Below are 16,641 nucleotides of genomic sequence, written 5' to 3'. Positions count from 1 at the left end.
TCCATTAAATAAGGCTAATAATGCCAAATGCATGAGCCTGATTTGACTATCTGATAAGTTTTTTAATGTAAGGATTTATTATAATAATACCTATCTTTCAAGATGGTGGATTAGAGGTAAGTATGAGGTGAATAATATACAGCAAAAGGTCGATAAGTGATAATCATTATTATTAGTAGTACTCTAATTGGGAATAGAGTTTTATCCAAACAAACTGCCTTAGCAGTTCATGTTGAAAACTCAGTGTGGACGTCCACAGCCTGCCATGAATGGAAAGAATCTTAGAAATCACCCAGACCTAGCCCTCACTGCTTGAATGAAGGGCCTGAGGCCCAGAGAAGCATGCCATCCAGCGCCCTGCTCTGCAGTGGCAAAGCTAGGCAAGAGCCCACCCTCCCGACGTGAGTCACAGTGGGCTGTCCACAGCCTCATGCCACCCCCTCAGCAGTGCAGGACGTACTGCTCACCCCTTCCCAAAACACTCGCCAAGCCAGGTCATGCTTTTCTTCCCTCCTGAACTACCCCGGCCTCCATAAACGACATCCATTTTAACCCGTCTTCCTTTATTTCTAGAGTATAAGCCCAGATTTGTCCATACGCGGCAGACACGTTCCTTGTCGGTTGAATTTGAAGGCGAAATATACGACATAAATCTGGAAGAAGAAGAATTGCAAGTGTTGCGACCAAGAAGCATCGCCAAGCGTCATGACGAAGGCCGCAGGGGGCCTGGAGGTCGCCAGGCAGCCGGCGACGGGGCCGCGATGCTGGCAGGTGGCGACAATGCTGTGGGCCTGCCTGCCACCGTCCGGGTGACGCACAAGTAGGAAACTTTAGGTTTTCGCGAGGGTTGAGTTCAAAGTCATCCCCCCATACTATCATCGTTTTGTTCCTTTACAAAAAGTACTATCGCGCGGCTATACGGTGTCAGGAGCTGGCCCACGTAGCCACTGGGCGTTAAAGAAGCAACAAGGAGTCCAGATGAGCGTATGTTTGGACATGTGCTTTGGGTTTAAGTTCACATTAAGGCTGATCAGCGGGGAATTTGCCAGAGTCTGTCACGCCTTGACTTAGCAGGCGTGGAGCTCTGCCCTTAAGCAGTTACCTTTGTGAGAGTCTAGAAAACAGATGGAAACCATGCTGCCTAGTTACTGCGGCTCAGAGAGGTTGTACAGTCATGGCCTCAGAAATGAAACAGAGCCCAAGCGAGGACTGTGGGTTCTGGAGAAGCTTCCAGAGAAATGGCATGTGTTGGGAATGGCCATCAGATGCAGAAGCACCTGACCTGTCCAGATCCTGGAGAGCAAGGAGGGCCTTGGGAGTGCTGGAGCCAGGACAGGGAGACAATTCCCCCAAAGCTTTCTACCTTGGTTGTTCAGTTCCTTCCCAAATCTGCTTACTCCTTTAGGAGAGAAGTACTTTCTTTCTGAATTTATCGGCAGGGCTTTGTTCTCTCTTTCATTTCATCACCTTGGCGGGGAGGGGTGCAGGAGCTCTGCCAGGACTCTCATCCTTGGGACTGGTCCCCCAGTGCCTGCGGTAGTTATGGTTACACACTGGGGCATTTAGACCAGGATTTATTTTTCATTCCGCATTCATTGACCCCCTATCCCACCTGCTCTCTATCCCTGGGGCTGTTTCTTTGCTTCAAACATAATGGGGTACTTCTGCAGGCTCTTTGCAACAAAATGAATGAGATGAATAACCCACTTCTAACTCTGCATTTCTTCCAACAAGCTGTTTCCATGATAACTGTGAAAAACCTCATTCTTTCCTACAGTATTTGGTGAGGCTTTCAAAACCGAGTGTCGTGGTGGGATCTGTTCATGAGGATGCGGGTATTAAATGCTGCCTTGAAAGATGATCTTGGTGATGCTGTCACTCTGACACTATCCTTTGCCCCCACCAGGAGACATCCCCACTTATCCTTGTCTATGGCTCAGCTCTAAACTATTGCTTGTATCCAAATTAAGAGTTTAGAGGATAATTCTGTTCCCTTTGCTATTTCTAATATTTTTTAATATTAGAATCTAAACCTATTTCTAATTTTTTTTTTTTTTTTTTGCAGGTGCTTTATTCTTCCAAATGATACAATCCATTGTGAGAGAGAACTCTATCAATCAGCCAGAGCCTGGAAGGACCACAAAGCATACATTGATAAAGAGGTTAGCCATGGCTGTATGGTTGGAAGGTATATTCCAAATGCAGACGCGGCTCGCCAGCCCTGCTGTGTCTGGTGGAACACCCTGTGTGTACACTTCATCTTCTTATAATTGTGTGAAAAATAGAGTAGCAAGGTGTTTCTCTTTCTCCAATGATAGTCCTAACTGACAACAAAATAGTGTGAGAAAAAGAGTGGGGATTGACTCAATGACCTTTTGAAATCTCTGTGAGAAAATGATTCACTTATAAATGAGACATCTGTTCCTGTTTATCTATGACACGTCAGTTGGAATGTCCAATTTGCTGCCAAATTGATTATCATCTCAGATGAATAGCTATAATTACGGGCACAGGAAAAAAGGTGAAAAGAAAGAGAGGTACTTAGTATAGAAAATCTTGATCTTCAAATGTAATTGTTCAAATTCGTGTTTTCCAGATTGAAGCTTTGCAAGACAAAATTAAGAATTTAAGAGAAGTGAGAGGGCACCTAAAGAGAAGAAAGCCTGAGGAATGTGGCTGCAATAAGCAGAGGTGAGCATGTCTCCATACCACGGCCTCCCTCCCAAACTCACTTTTGCACACACTGCAGTGGTTAACACTGGGCTCGATTCTCTCTCTTACCAATAGAAAGCTTAATAAATTAAATTCATTATCATGTATTGTAATGACCTAAACTATTTAGGTCAAATTAAATATGTCATAAACCTAAATAGAAGTAAAAAAAAAAAAAAACAAAAAACAAGTCCCATGGAGCTCAGAGAGTTATAAGAAGATAACTGCCTTCCTTCTTTTTTGCTTTGTCTTTGTAAAATGAACTGTTTGATCCAATGCATGATTATGAAGACTCATTTTTTAATCTTCTTGCCTGTAGCTATTACAATAAAGAGAAAGGTGTCAAAAAGCAAGAGAAGTTGAAGAGCCATCTTCACCCATTCAAGTGAGTAACTCTGCCTCCCACACTTGCTGGGAGTGAAGGATTGTCCCCTGGGAGCCTCTGGGAGGCTGCAGGGAATCCTGTGTCCCACGTGGGGCTTCTTGGAAAAAGTAGATTCACCTGGGAGGGCATCAGCTCAAGTTGAAACCAAGCCCACACCCTACCAAGGGACCGTGGGGTGCTTTTGGGATCCTGAGGCGGAGCCGTGTGGCTCATCACGGGATGCTGTAATTCTGTGTGTGTTCTCTGCCCATGTCTGGGCCAGGAACTGGGTTTTCCTGCATGCCCTGCTTTCTGTGGACAGTGACTGGAGATGTGGATGCCCTGGGGAGGTCTGTGTGTTCTGTAGAGCAGCCTACGATCATGTCAAATTCTGAAAGTTGGAAGAAATATACATATTTTTTAAATAATAGTAAAGTTTGCACGTGAAAGGGATTTAGTATTTGAGCCTCCATGAAATTTGAGCCCTTTCTGGAAAAACCCAATAAGAAAATTATTTCCAGGACTATGTTGTAGGATATTTCAAAGAATTTTAGAAACCTTCTAATCCAAGCCATTTAAACCAACTGACCATTGACTTCATGGCTGAGAGGTATGGAACCACCAGGACGTTAAGCCATTTGCCCAAAGGGTGTGGCCAGCAGGCTCTGCTGATTCATGTTGACACTTATTTCCATCAATGTTTACATGTAAATAAGGCAGAAAATGTCCATCCTGCTAACGCTCAGTATAATTCTAAGAAAGTTGTCACTCAATGAGTTTGTCAGTTATTGCTGATTATATTTTGAGGCCCTCTGTGAAAAATAAAGGTCGTCTATGATAGTGGATCTCTTCTCTGGTGTCTAAATATATGTGTGAGATTCAGAGCAACAATCCTATTTGTAATTGAGAAAGTGCTTTCCGATCATGAAAAAAAAAAAATCCCTTCTCTTGGACTAGGGAAGCTGCTCAGGAAGTAGACAGCAAACTGCAGCTTTTCAAGGAGAAGCGGAGGAGGAAGAAGGAGAGAAAGGAGAAGAAACGCCAGAGGAAGGGTGAGGAGTGCAGCCTTCCAGGCCTCACCTGCTTCACGCACGACAACCACCACTGGCAGACCGCCCCGTTCTGGAACTGTAAGTGGCTCGTTCTAGATGCCCCTTGCTGCCCCCACGCAGAGAGGCAGTGACTCCCACTACAGTTACTTAGACTAGAATTCAGCAGCATAAAACCAGGGACCTAGGAAGATTCAGGAGGAAAGCATCACATTATCTTCTATACCGGCGACTAGCATCGTTTTGCCAAAAATGACGTTTTTCTTTAGAAATTTTTATAGGTACTTTGTTTGAAAACGCCAAGCTCTCCCTGGGGTTTTATCCTGACGATGTTTCCCACAGGACCCAGCGCCTGACAGAGTTCCTGCCCAGGAAGACTGCTCTATAACTACATAAGTGGATGAACAATTTTACCCCAGATATATTTTGTTTCTCCTTTATTTCAAGTGCATACTCTAAGTATAACAAAAGGAAGTAAAACCTCCTTAAATGCAGCATCCATATCCTCTTTATTCTCAGTCCCCTTTGGTACCTAGCACCATGCTTGCAAAATAACAGGGACTCTACAAAGTATTGGGTGTTACGTAGAATTGCCGAGGGTATGAAATAACAATTGTGCATTTTTTTAAACTAATGCTTAGATTTGCTTTAGTGGTCTGTACACACTATTCACCGAGGCCACATAAAAATAGTATCCTAAATTCTGGTGGCGCCTCATTCAATGGAAGGCTCACCAGCCCCTTGGAGTAGCTAAAACACCTGATCTTCTCATGGAAAGGCTCGCAGGAGCCCCCCAGGGTCAGCGCTCCTCAGCCTGGGACTGGAGACCCCCTGGCATCCACAGACCCTTCTGGGGGAGATCGGGTGCCTGTCCGTGAGAATTTTTGTTTTATCTTTCTGTTTCGAAGCTTCTTGATTTCGGTGTCCACGTTTGCATTGATGTTTACAGTCACGTGGAGGCCGAGTGGACTCTTACAGGCAGAGCATTTAACTTGTCGTGTAGTTCCCTAAACCGGGGTGTGGGGCTCTCTGAGGGTCGTTCAGTTTGCTGGGGGTCTGTTCTCCGCCAGGCTCTGGGCCGAGCTCTGGGACACAACAATAAGCAAGATGCTCTTGTCCTCAGCCCTCAAGATACTTACATGCCAATGTGGGGTGGGGAGGCAGGGGAAAGAAAGTAAATGAAAGAAACTAATGACGAGGTTTGCTGATGCTGTGAAAGAAATGGTGGTCAAGTTTTTAAAGGGCACCCTTTTAGAGAGGGTGGGGGTGACAGCCTTGGTGAAGAGGTGAAATTTCAGCAGAAACCTGAGGGCCGAGGGAAGTAATCCACGTGAAAGGGGTGTGGGTGGGAGGGCAGCTCCCTGGGCACAGCTTCCTTCAGCAGGCTCCTGAGGAAGTCATGAATCTGTGGTGTCCAGGACTGGTCAGCCGGGTTAACAATGGAGTATTGAGAACAAGGAATTATGGTTTGCTCGTGCCTGATGTCAGGGGTACTTCATACCTCCAACTGCTGCTCCCCATCTGAGCTGAGCCCACCCTGTGCAGGACACCTTGCTTACCTCGACCACTGCAAACCCTCCTGTGTGTCTCCCAGACTCCTCTCTTGCTGTTCTGCTCAAAGGAGTTAGTGATCACATGATGACATCTGTTTTTCTTGGGACAAAGAGCAAAATATTTTAACATATCCATGTGTGCTATGTTCCTGTCCTACTCTGGTCCCATTTCCTCCCATTCTCGCCTACTTCAGCAGCTTGGCTCTTCTCTCCGCCTCAAACATCCTAAGCTCCCTCCCACCTCAGGGCCTTTGCACACACTGTTCCTTCTACCTAGAAGGCTTTGACCCTTTGCCCACCCAAAACCCTGTGCCTATTACAGACCTACTCACCCTTCAGAGCTCAACTGTAATGTCACTTCTCATGGAGACCTTCCTGGTGCCTCAGACTAGTTAAGCCCCTTTTGTACACACTTTCAGCGTGCTTTTTCTCCATAGGACTTATCACATTTATAATTACATGGTTGGGTTTTTTTGCTTTTGTTTTGGTTTAATATTTGTCTCTCCAGCTTGACTATATGTTTCTCGAGATAAGAAGTCAGGTCTGTGAGGCCTCTGACACAAAGGAGATGCTCAGTAAATATTAGGTGAATAAAGAAACAAGCAAACCACCCAGTCCAAGATCAAATCAACTCATGTCCGTTTAACTAAGCTTTGAGTGCCTGCCACTGAGTATCACTGTGCTGGTCACATGAGGAACGTAAAATAGTCCCCTGCCGTCAAGGACCTTCATTTTAGTGCGTCGCTCCACTGTTTCAGGAGCAGAGGGGACTTGATTTCATTCAGTACCAAAGTTGATGCTCTTTTTGGAATACAATGTATTCTTTTTTTTTTCTTTTGAGGAAGATTAGCCCTAGCATGGGCCACCAATCCTCCTCTTTTTGCTGAGGAAGACAGGCCCTGAGCTAATATCCATGCCCATCTTCCTCTACTTTGTATATGGGATGCCTACCACAGCATGGCTTGGCAAGCAGTGTGTAGATCTGCACCTGGGATCCAAACCAGCAAACCCCAGGCCGCCAAAGCAGAGCATGCAGACTTAACCGCTGCACCCCTGGGCCGGCCCCCTATACAATGTATTCTTGATGCTCATTGTACTGATATTCTAGGATGGAGCTTTCAGCATTTTTTTCACAATGAGCCACAGTAGCAAATACATTTTCTATCAGGATCCTGTACACATACACAAATACCTATGTATCTATGTGTGTATATGTGGCTTATATGATATATATGTAATACGTGGATAGAAATAGAAATTTCAAGAAGTAATACTGTGTGTGGTACACTTTGGTATTTTTTATGTATTCTATTTCCTATTTTAATGATGTTATTCCTATGAGCCCTTGGTATATTACTAGATATTCAACACCATTAAAAAAAAAATAGAGGGGCCGGACCTGTTAAACAGTGGTTAAGTTTGGCATGTTCCGCTTCAGTGGCCCAAGTTCACAGGTTCCGATCCCAGGTGCCAACCTACACCACTCATCAGCCATGCTGTGGTGGCAACCCACATACACAATAGAGGAACATTGGCACAGATGTTAGCTCAGGGACAATCTTCCTCAGCAAAAAAAAAGAAAAAAACCAAATCCACCCAGGCACATGATCCTCTAATGCAATTGTCTCTAAACATTTTTGATTATGTATCCATATCAGGTTTTTAAATGAACGCACAGCCTATATTTAATTATATACTTGTACTACTACACTAATGTATTAATATGTCTTAGGTATTATAAAAATACTTAAAATAGAAATTTAAAATTATGAGATAAAGGTAAAGAAAAGAGTTTTTAAAAATCATTTTATTTTTATTCTTTGGAGGTTCCAAAACGTTTTGCTCTCGTTTATCAAATGTGTTGTCTTTTTTTTAAATCTCGGTGTCACACTTTACGATACCTTGAGTCAAAGGTTCCGTTTAGTTTTGCTACATGTTCTTAATGACTGCCTTGATATGAGAGAGGAGACAGGGGGACGTGCCAGTTCAACAGATGCGCATCATTGGCATAACGAGTAAATCATGACATTCATTTTTTCAATACTGCCATCAACTAAGTAGCCATTTTTTTAGAAATTACACTTTTAAATTTCCATCCTCCCTGAGATTTATCATTTATTCTTGCAAAGCAATCAGAAGGTATTGTATTTGTGTATTTTATCAAGGGAGTTCAAAATCCATTTAAATTGTTGGTTTGGAAGATTTCTACACGGATTAGAAAATTCCGGTTCCATGATATTTATTTGTGTAAATATGAGCTAAGCGCTCACATATAAATAATAGAAATTATAAATAACAGATTTTGAGCACTTTCAATGAAAATTCATAGAATGATGAAACATCCCAATCATCTATCTTTAAGATATTCTGTTTTGCATATCTTAATGTTTGAATATCTAAATGTGCTAGACAGCACATTTCTGAAGTTCAGTTATCATTGTAGCAAATTTGGAAGGTTTGTCTTTCTGTAAATCGTCGGTGGAGCACCAATGATTTTAAGGGCAGTGAATTATTCTGCACGACAGTATGATGGTAGATACGTGCCATTGCGCATTTGTCCGAACCCACAGAACTTACACCACCAAGAGTGAACCCTCGTGTACACTAGGACCTGGGGTGATTATGATGTGTCGGTACAGGTTCATCACTTGTCACCAATGTCCCACTGTGGTGAGGAATGTTGATAGTGGGGGAGGTTGTGCATATGTGCGGACAGCCAGTATTCTCTGGGAGTTCTCTGTGCCTTCTGCTCAATTTTGCTATGAACCTAAAACTACTCTAAAAATAGTCTATTAAAACAAATTTTTTAAAAAATCATCTCTCACTCATTGTTTAAAATATGGCTTTTAACTTAAGGAGACAGAGTTAGTATGTTTAGTACTGTATAGGGCAGTGGCATGTAGTGGTTAAGAGTAAACCTTCTGACCAGACCCCTAGTGCTGCCATTTGTCAGCTGTGCAACCTTAGACAAATTACTTCACCTCTCTGTGCCTCGGTTTTCCCATCTGTATAATGGGAGCAATAATAATCTGTCTCATAAACTTTTTTTAAGGATTAAATGAGTTAATGCATGCAAAGCATATAGTGCACAATGAATGCTCAGTAAGTGTACCTATCTCAATTGTTTTAAAAATATTTGCTAAACTGCACATTTCTGAAATTCGGTTATCACTGCAGCAAATTTGGCACCTTTGTCTTTCTGTAAAAGAAGAGTGGGTGATTTGTTTTTTAAATTTGACATCTCTTTTACATACTTTCTGAAAATTAACAAGTGAACCTCTGTGTGGTACGAAAGATGCTCGTGGTCACAGCCGGTCTCCTATTAAAATGTTGCGAAGTCTACAGTGATCCCAAACTGCATCATCCCAGAATTCCCTGAGCTGGGCTCAAGGCTTCTCCAAGCCCCTCCACACTTCAAAGTCTGCTCTCTTTCCACGCACCATTTGTGACACGTGGCCATCTGACACACAGGACAAGCGAGGGCACCAGGTCCATCTCTTTATTAAATAACCATTTTTTCCTTTTTTAAAAAAATGATAAAAAATAACCGTAAATAGAAGTTCTGGTATGTTCCTCCCCATTCTCCAATCATTCACCCTATTTTGGAGACCGCTGCCTCACCGAGCTAAGAGGAGGGTAAAGTAGCGTGCCAGCACTTCACCCCAGGCTTCAGCCTGTCATCGCCATCATAGAGCGCCATTGTTTTTCCCATTTTCACCTAGTCTCACAGCAAATTTGTATAGAGAGGGGGGAAAAGATAGTTATTCTTAACATCTAACCACATTGTATTACGAGAAGGAAAATGTGACCCTTACAGTGTAGAGATAAGGAAACATTAGAAAGGCGAATCTGCCTACATGTTTTCATTCTTTGTCTGGCTTTTCTTTTTGACCCACAGTGGGATCTTTCTGTGCTTGCACGAGTTCTAACAATAATACCTACTGGTGTTTGCGAACAGTTAACGAGACCCACAATTTTCTTTTCTGCGAGTTCGCCACTGGCTTTTTGGAGTATTTTGATATGAACACAGATCCTTATCAGGTAAGTCAGTACGTTTTCATTTTATGAAGGTTGTGGAAGACAGAATCGCCACAATATGAGCTTCAATTGATTGTCCTGGCCTCTTCGTCCGCAGCTTACAAATACAGTGCACGCGGTGGAACGCGGCATCTTGAACCAGCTCCACATCCAGCTGATGGAGCTCCGAAGCTGTCAAGGGTACAAGCAGTGCAACCCAAGACCTAAAGGCCTTGAAGTTGGTAAGGAAAGGAAAATGTTTTTCTCTTACATTACCTGGGAAATTCTTTGTGTTATCAAGTTTTCTGCCTTTGCAAAGTTTATATGCCTAGAAACACGAAGTTTGGGATATTGGAGGGGAAACTTTCCAGGCAATTCCAAACATAATTTGTTCTGTAAGTTTAGCTCTGGTGCATTCATGAGAAATTTAATGCGCCAAAAGATTTGGTGAGCATTTCATCCCACTCTCTCCCACAGGCCTATTCTATTCGTAAACCTCCGTTCCTGATAGAAGAATCCACTGGAAGATGGGATGAAAAGCTTGGGGATTTATTTGTTATTGCTGCCAACTGTCATAAGATATATGCTAAGTAAATCAGGACATCCTAATTTTTTTAAGAGAATTTGGATGGAAACACACAGTGCCCTATTTCTGCTTATCACAGTTTGGAGCTCCCCCAGTTGGACCCCTGCCCACGACACAGTGCGTTAGATTCCTTTTGCCAGTATTTCTAGAGATATTTGAGCAATTTATTGTCTGGGAATCTAAAAGTAAAAGAGGGCCTGTATAGAATGAGCCAGGGGTTCCCTCCCCGGTCTACAGTGTTAAACTGCCTTAATTCTCCTTTGGCTCTTAGAATTGCAGCTCTTTTCAGTGCCTGTCCCAGCTCTTTTCTAGTTAATGAGAATACTTATTTTCTCATAATTCCTGTCGAAATGTAAATACCAGCTGTCCATAGGAGGAAGGAGAAAGAGCTGAAGCTAGCCAACGGCATTGGCATCCGCACAGCATGCCAACCCCAAAAGGGTGAAGAGCTGGACTCAAGGGCAGTGGGGTGCAATTTGCAGGAACCCTCTCTTGTGCAGCCGAGTTTTCTCAGTGTTTCAAGCTTGTGTCTCTGTGGGTCCCGTGCAGAGCCAGCATCACCGGCAATAAAAGTTGGCAGCTCCGTGGGTCATGCGACTGAAGTGATGGGGGTTGGGGGGACATCCTAAAATGATCAACATCATCACTTGTCATTTCCACCGTTGTAAGGTCCTGAGCGCTTTCGAGCTATGAGCGTCCCATAAAGAATTGCGAATCCCCGGGGGAGAGGTCAGCTCCCAGCTCTCAGTCAGCACTTCTCAATTAACCCCTCAGTGGAATTAGTTGCCAGTCAGAAGAGTCCTGTCTTGACTTGCAAAATAGGTCTTTTGACCCCACTCAGCTCAGATCTTTTCAGATTTGCTGCTTATCTGTTGACCTTTTCCTCAAATCTTACCCAAGAAAGCCCACTAAGGCCTGGAAACTAAACCAACTGTTAGAGGCACTAGTAACATTACACCCAGATATTTCTGCCCCAAAGAACATACCACTCTTATTGGTGATGACATAACAGCTCTACTTAGTGAAATCCGATAGAGTCTTTTATGGTGAAGTGTCACACAGGGTGGAGCCGATTATTGCTGTTACACTTCAAGTAGTTCTCTCCACCTTCTAGACGATTCCTAAGGGACGTGATTATTGCCCATTTTTTCCCAAGCATTTTGTCTAAAAATAACCAAAATTTAACTTTCACTGAGACTTACGTGGACTTCTGGAAGTACTTTTCTTACTGCTTTTAAATGGGCTCTGCCCCTCTCTCACCCCCACCTCCTTTTTCATGTGAACTCTTCTATGTTTTAGCTTAAACCTTTTTATTTATAGCTTTCAGTTCTCATTTTGAACCTATCTAATAAAAAAGCTCTGTCGGACTTCAGCACTGTCTGTGTTTAACACGATATATTTCTTTCTCGGATTTAGGTGTCGTGCATGGAAAACTACGTAGTGAATGGTTTTGTGAGTTCTAAAGCTAACATAAATTACTCTTGTATTTTCCTACATTAGGAAATAAAGATGGAGGAAGCTATGACCTACACAGGTATTCACACTTTTTTATTCTCCCCAGCAGCTTCTTTCCCAATAATTGCATGATCCAGCCATTTCAACTAATTTCTGTCTGTTGCCGTTTGCACAGAGCATAGCTTGGGGCGCATGCATGTTCTAACAGCATTCTCCACCATATTGTGTCATTGGTTACAGATCTGTCGTTTTGCTTTTAAACCAGCTCACTGCCACAACAAGATGCGTCTCGGAGCATTTACTCACTCCCATGCTTGTTCGCTTGTTGGATGATGCTGTTAAGCGGAGAAGGATGTGCAGGGCAAAAGACCAGAATGAGCTTTGAGAGCCCTGGGGAGAGGGTGGGAAGATGATTTTCCTTTGGTTCTTACACATCGATTTGATGGAGAGGCTTCATAAAGACTAGCTAGAGGTTTTTATGAAATGTAATGTCAAAGGCACAAAAAGAGTAATGGGAATTTTAAGAGCACTGGAAAGCTGAAGTTGGAGGAAAGAGAGGCGCTTCCTTGTTAACAGTCCTTGATTAATTTTGGCGGTGAAAAGCAGTGATCTCATTCAGAAGGCTCTGCAGGGGGTGGTCACTGAAGACAAGATGCTGGGGGGCTGGGGACAAGTTACCTGGAACGAAGACCTGCAGATAGATCTCAACATAGCCCGGAGGCAACAATGCATGAGACACAGAAACTTCATCAACAGGCCTCAGCCCAGTCATCTTACCCTCCTGCACCCCCACCCATCCCTCTTACCCCATCGCGCTCTGGAGGGGGGACCAGATGCCTGGTGGCCCTTTCACTTGGTCACCCAGCATCATCAGCCCTTGCTAATTCTCCACTCTAAGCATAGACCTCAGGCGGGTTTGTCAGAAATGTGCCGTGTGGGGCAGGAGGGGACTGTCCTTCCTACCTCTCCTGCGGGGAAATTGAGGCACAGCTGTGTGAGCACCCTAGTTAATGAATCCACTTGGGAGAAGAAATTCCATCAAAGAAACATGGACTTAATTGGTACCATCCATATTGATATCATCTCAGAGAAACAAAAGAATATTGCCATTCCAGGCCACCCTGTTCGCCCCACTGCCGCCCCTTCAGCCTCCTGAGCTGTGGTCTCAGATTCCTCCTTCGAGAGGGCAGCTCACGGGTCTGACCGCAAGCTAAATGACAATAGGAAAGGTGGTGAGGAAGATATAAACAAAGAAAATAAAGGCAGCTGGACTCTTGAGGATACTTGGTAACCATTTATATCTCTTCTTTTTCTCTTCTCTCTTGTCTTTCTCCTTTCCTTTCCTCGGTCTGCCCCCACCCCGACCCCGCGTCACCCCTAGCACACGTAAGACAGAGCAGAAGAACCCGCTCTTAAGCTGGTCTCACCCAGGATATGGGCTGACGAGGTAATGTCCCACACACCAGCACTGTTTCACCTGCTTCCGGAGGGTCACATTAAGACATTTCCGAAGTGTGACATTTTAAATGGACCTCACACAAAATATTGACTTTCCAGTTGTTTTATGATGCACTCAAGTTTAAAGCTGGGGGATTTTTCAGGCTGGGCTTCTTTTACTTCTGTCATGACCGTGGTAAAAGGGTATGAACAGGTTATTTAAGACAGCAGCCTGGTGAAAGCTGAGTGACAGAGCTATTCGCCATCAGGTCCTTCCTGGACAACTTTGAGATGACGAATCTTGAACTGCGTTCCAGCTGTACTCACATGGCAAGCGTCTGGGGCTCTCCCCTTCCCAAATCCTTGTCATCACCACTCAACGGGGCCAAATCCATCGTTTCTGAGGTCGTTTGACACAGCCTTGGCAATGTTAGCTGTTGATGGAGTCCCCTCTCTGGTAATGTGGCCATTGAAAGGATGCATGCAGGGTGACATAGTGGTAGCTGTTGCTTTTTTTTCTACTAAATTCCTTACCAAAGGACAAATCTAAGGATACTCTTTAGCTCAAAATGACTGGCATTTTCAGATTCTGCCATTTCACAACCCGTGAGGCAAGCTGTCTTTCAGCTGATGTCCGTGTTGCAGACAGGAAATCATAAAATGGGGTTACTGAGAGAGCACCTGGCTGTCACACCTGGGGAGTCACTGGACACCCAAATGCAGTGTTCACTCTGGCCTTACCTGCTCATTGTGTCCTGTTGGATTCAAACGGAACAGGTGCCGAACAAGTCGTCATATGTGTGGAGCTGCCGGAAAACTGCTGTCCCCAGATGGTGTTTTCCAGAACACAGCCCTCCAAAGATGGCACAAAGTGAGGGATTTCAGAAGCCTTGGTTCTCTAAGCTTTTGATTTTTTTTTTTTTAGAAAACTAACTAAAATGCATTTTTAGTCATGAAATTTCATTACCAAAGACTGAGAAAAATGACAACCAAACCTGAAGAATTTGAAATTTGAAAATTCAACAGAGTATTTTAGAAAATTTATCTTGTACAAGATTGATTAAATAAGAATTTTTAAACTCCCTTCAATTTTGTGGATTTTCAAAACTTAACCCTTAGATTTCTTTAAGAGGTCTTCGAAAAGCAAGTCTGTTCTCTGTTCAACGTCGTTCTTTCTTTCTTTATTTTTTGCTGTGGGATGTGCATGAGGCAGGGGCAGCTGAAATGCTGTCCTTCCTTACCATGGTCGTTTTCCAGTTAGGACAAGCTCAGAGTGAGGACACAGCTCAAATAGTGGCCCCCATGACTCAGGAAATAATTTTTGGCTTGAGTTGAAAGCAATAATTTCTGTGTTGCAAAATAGAATAGGAGTTCCGATGGGGTGTTTATTTTTCCCATTGCATATGAAAGCTGATGCTGCTGCCCATTGACGTCCAAGAAGAGCTCCTGGCAGCCGTGGTGTGTGTCCAGGGCCTGTGTGGGGCAGACAGTCAGTCCTTGGCAGCTTCACGCTGGCAGGGCTCTTTCCTGGCCCTTCTGTTCCACGCCCTGCAGGGCCACACCATGCTCCACCCTCAGCACCCATGCTTCTGTCATATTGCTTTGCTTGTTCTAATTCTTCTCACCTTATAGCAATAGTTCGTGCCTTGCAGACAGATGTGGGTGACATAGCTGTGTGTCAGAGGCTGTTTGGTACTGTGGTAGAGCACAGACACTGAAGCCAGACTGCCTTGGGTTCAGATCCCAGCCTTGCTGGTAAGAAGGTGAGAACGGAGTCCAGTGTGTATCAAGAAGCCCCAGTAATGATGGGTATTATCACAAAGGTGTAATATGGAAAGCAAAACATTCACATGAAGGAGACAGTAGGTAAAAGGGAATAGTAAGTGATATTATAATTCCAAAGAATGTTACTATATTTTATAAGAAACACAAAAAGAGATACTCATCAGCACCACCACCATTTCCATGATCACTCATTGGCAACCCAGAGTTCAGTGCACAAATCCATTTTCTGAACTGCCCGAACCCCTTGAGATCAGAAGGAGAAAAGCCACCCATCACTGCCCTGCTCTGTTGCTCTAATGAGGCGTCCCCTGGTTCTCTTCATCGCACCTCAGGACTCCATTGTATTTTTAAGCTGCCTTGCCCGCACGGTTGGACTCTTCTGTTGAAGGTGCTTGACCAAGAAATGAGTCAAGGTCAGGATGTGGGATTAAAGGGGCTGCAGGTGAGGTCAGCCTCCCCAGGCGATGAGGGGACTAAGGGTCAGAGTTGTTAGGGTGCGGGTCAGGGCCAGGCCACTGCCTGCGGGTGTGTGGTTTGCAGCCTGCACAGAAGTGTGCCATGGAGGGACAAGCAGGCTCTGAAATCCAGCCGAGGCTCCGCAAGACAAGCCACGCCAGCTGGTGAGGGTCAGTTTTTCTTCACGTGGCAGTGGCCACCCCGGTCAGCATCGGGGTCAGGGTCAGGTCAGCGTTCATCTAAGCTCCCAGAGAATGTTCAGAGCGTTTTCTTACTTTTCCAACAGTGCTTCTACTCCCAAGGCCTTGTTTCTTGTGCCACAGAAGAAGAAACCAAAGTGTTGCAGAACTTGAGATCCTCCCCAAACTGAAGGATAACATTGACCTTTAATCAGCTTCAATATATAGTAGGAAAGAAAGCAACCCTCTTTCATGCATTCAATAAGAAAGAAGGAAAGAGTCTAAATGACCACCTCGAAGCAAGGTGCCGCCTTCAGGAAGAGCATAGTCAAGTGTTATCATTGCAACACAGAATGCTGAGTGCTTGCAACCCAGAGGAATCAAGGAAGGTCCCCAAGGAGATGGCATTTATGCTGCATGCTGAAGTCAGCACTGGAGTGATTTAGACACAGGCTAGTGAAGGAAGAAAGTCAGTCCAACTAGAAGGGACAGTGTGGGCAAAGGCAAGGTTCGTTTGGGGACTGTGATCAATTTGATGATAGTGCAAGGGAAGGGAGGAGAGAGATGAACGGAAGAGGTAGACAGGGCCTGTTTTATGAAGAATGTTACATGTAGGGTGACCACATCATTTATCTTCCAAACAGGGATGCCTTCCTTACGAAGGGCATAACAAAAATAGTTAAAATTATATAAATTTGATAGATGTATTTATATCATTTATAAATTCATTGTATTTAAAAACTATTTTCTAAACTGAAATTCCAAAAATTCTGCACACACGCTAAACTGAACGGGACGCCACGACAGCAGACATAAACTGGGACCAGCCCAGGCAAACCAGACAACCTAGTCCCCTAGTCATGTGCTGCCTCTGAGGATTTGGTCCTTATCCTGACAGCAACAGGGAGCCATTCAAGAGGGTTAAACTGGGAGAAATCAGATGAGAGGATTTGGGTTGATCAGATTAGGTAACGTGAATGGTTATGAGAACAGTTTTGTGGGTCAGACTGGGCACGAGTTCCAACTCCATGGCTCCCCCAATTTGGGG

At 44.1% G+C, this 16,641-nt stretch overlaps 1 protein-coding gene across 34 annotated transcripts in view; it reads left to right on the top strand.

Moving 5' to 3' along the window:
- Positions 1–16,641, top strand: part of SULF1 (sulfatase 1) — a 193,084-nt gene that overhangs the window by 163,731 nt on the left and 12,712 nt on the right. For 12 of the 34 annotated variants that reach the window (XM_070630474.1, XM_008514545.2, XM_008514550.2 and 9 more), the window contains 7 exons: positions 574–820; positions 2,066–2,162; positions 2,597–2,691; positions 3,032–3,097; positions 4,034–4,206; positions 9,577–9,719; positions 9,814–9,937. In XM_070630474.1, coding sequence (XP_070486575.1) covers positions 574–820; positions 2,066–2,162; positions 2,597–2,691; positions 3,032–3,097; positions 4,034–4,206; positions 9,577–9,719; positions 9,814–9,937 — 945 coding nt within the window. Of the gene's footprint in view, positions 1–573; positions 821–2,065; positions 2,163–2,596; positions 2,692–3,031; positions 3,098–4,033; positions 4,207–9,576; positions 9,720–9,813; positions 9,938–11,781; positions 11,997–13,117; positions 13,184–16,641 lie in introns of those variants that run through there. The other 22 variants (XM_070630489.1, XM_070630499.1, XM_008514552.2 and 19 more) reach the window with 3 other exon arrangements.

The sequence above is a fragment of the Equus przewalskii genome, chromosome 8 (assembly GCF_037783145.1).
Source record: "Equus przewalskii isolate Varuska chromosome 8, EquPr2, whole genome shotgun sequence".
Classification (NCBI taxonomy): domain Eukaryota; kingdom Metazoa; phylum Chordata; class Mammalia; order Perissodactyla; family Equidae; genus Equus; species Equus przewalskii.
Note: the sequence above shows the minus strand (reverse complement) of the source record. Positions and strands in the feature narration are given on the sequence as shown.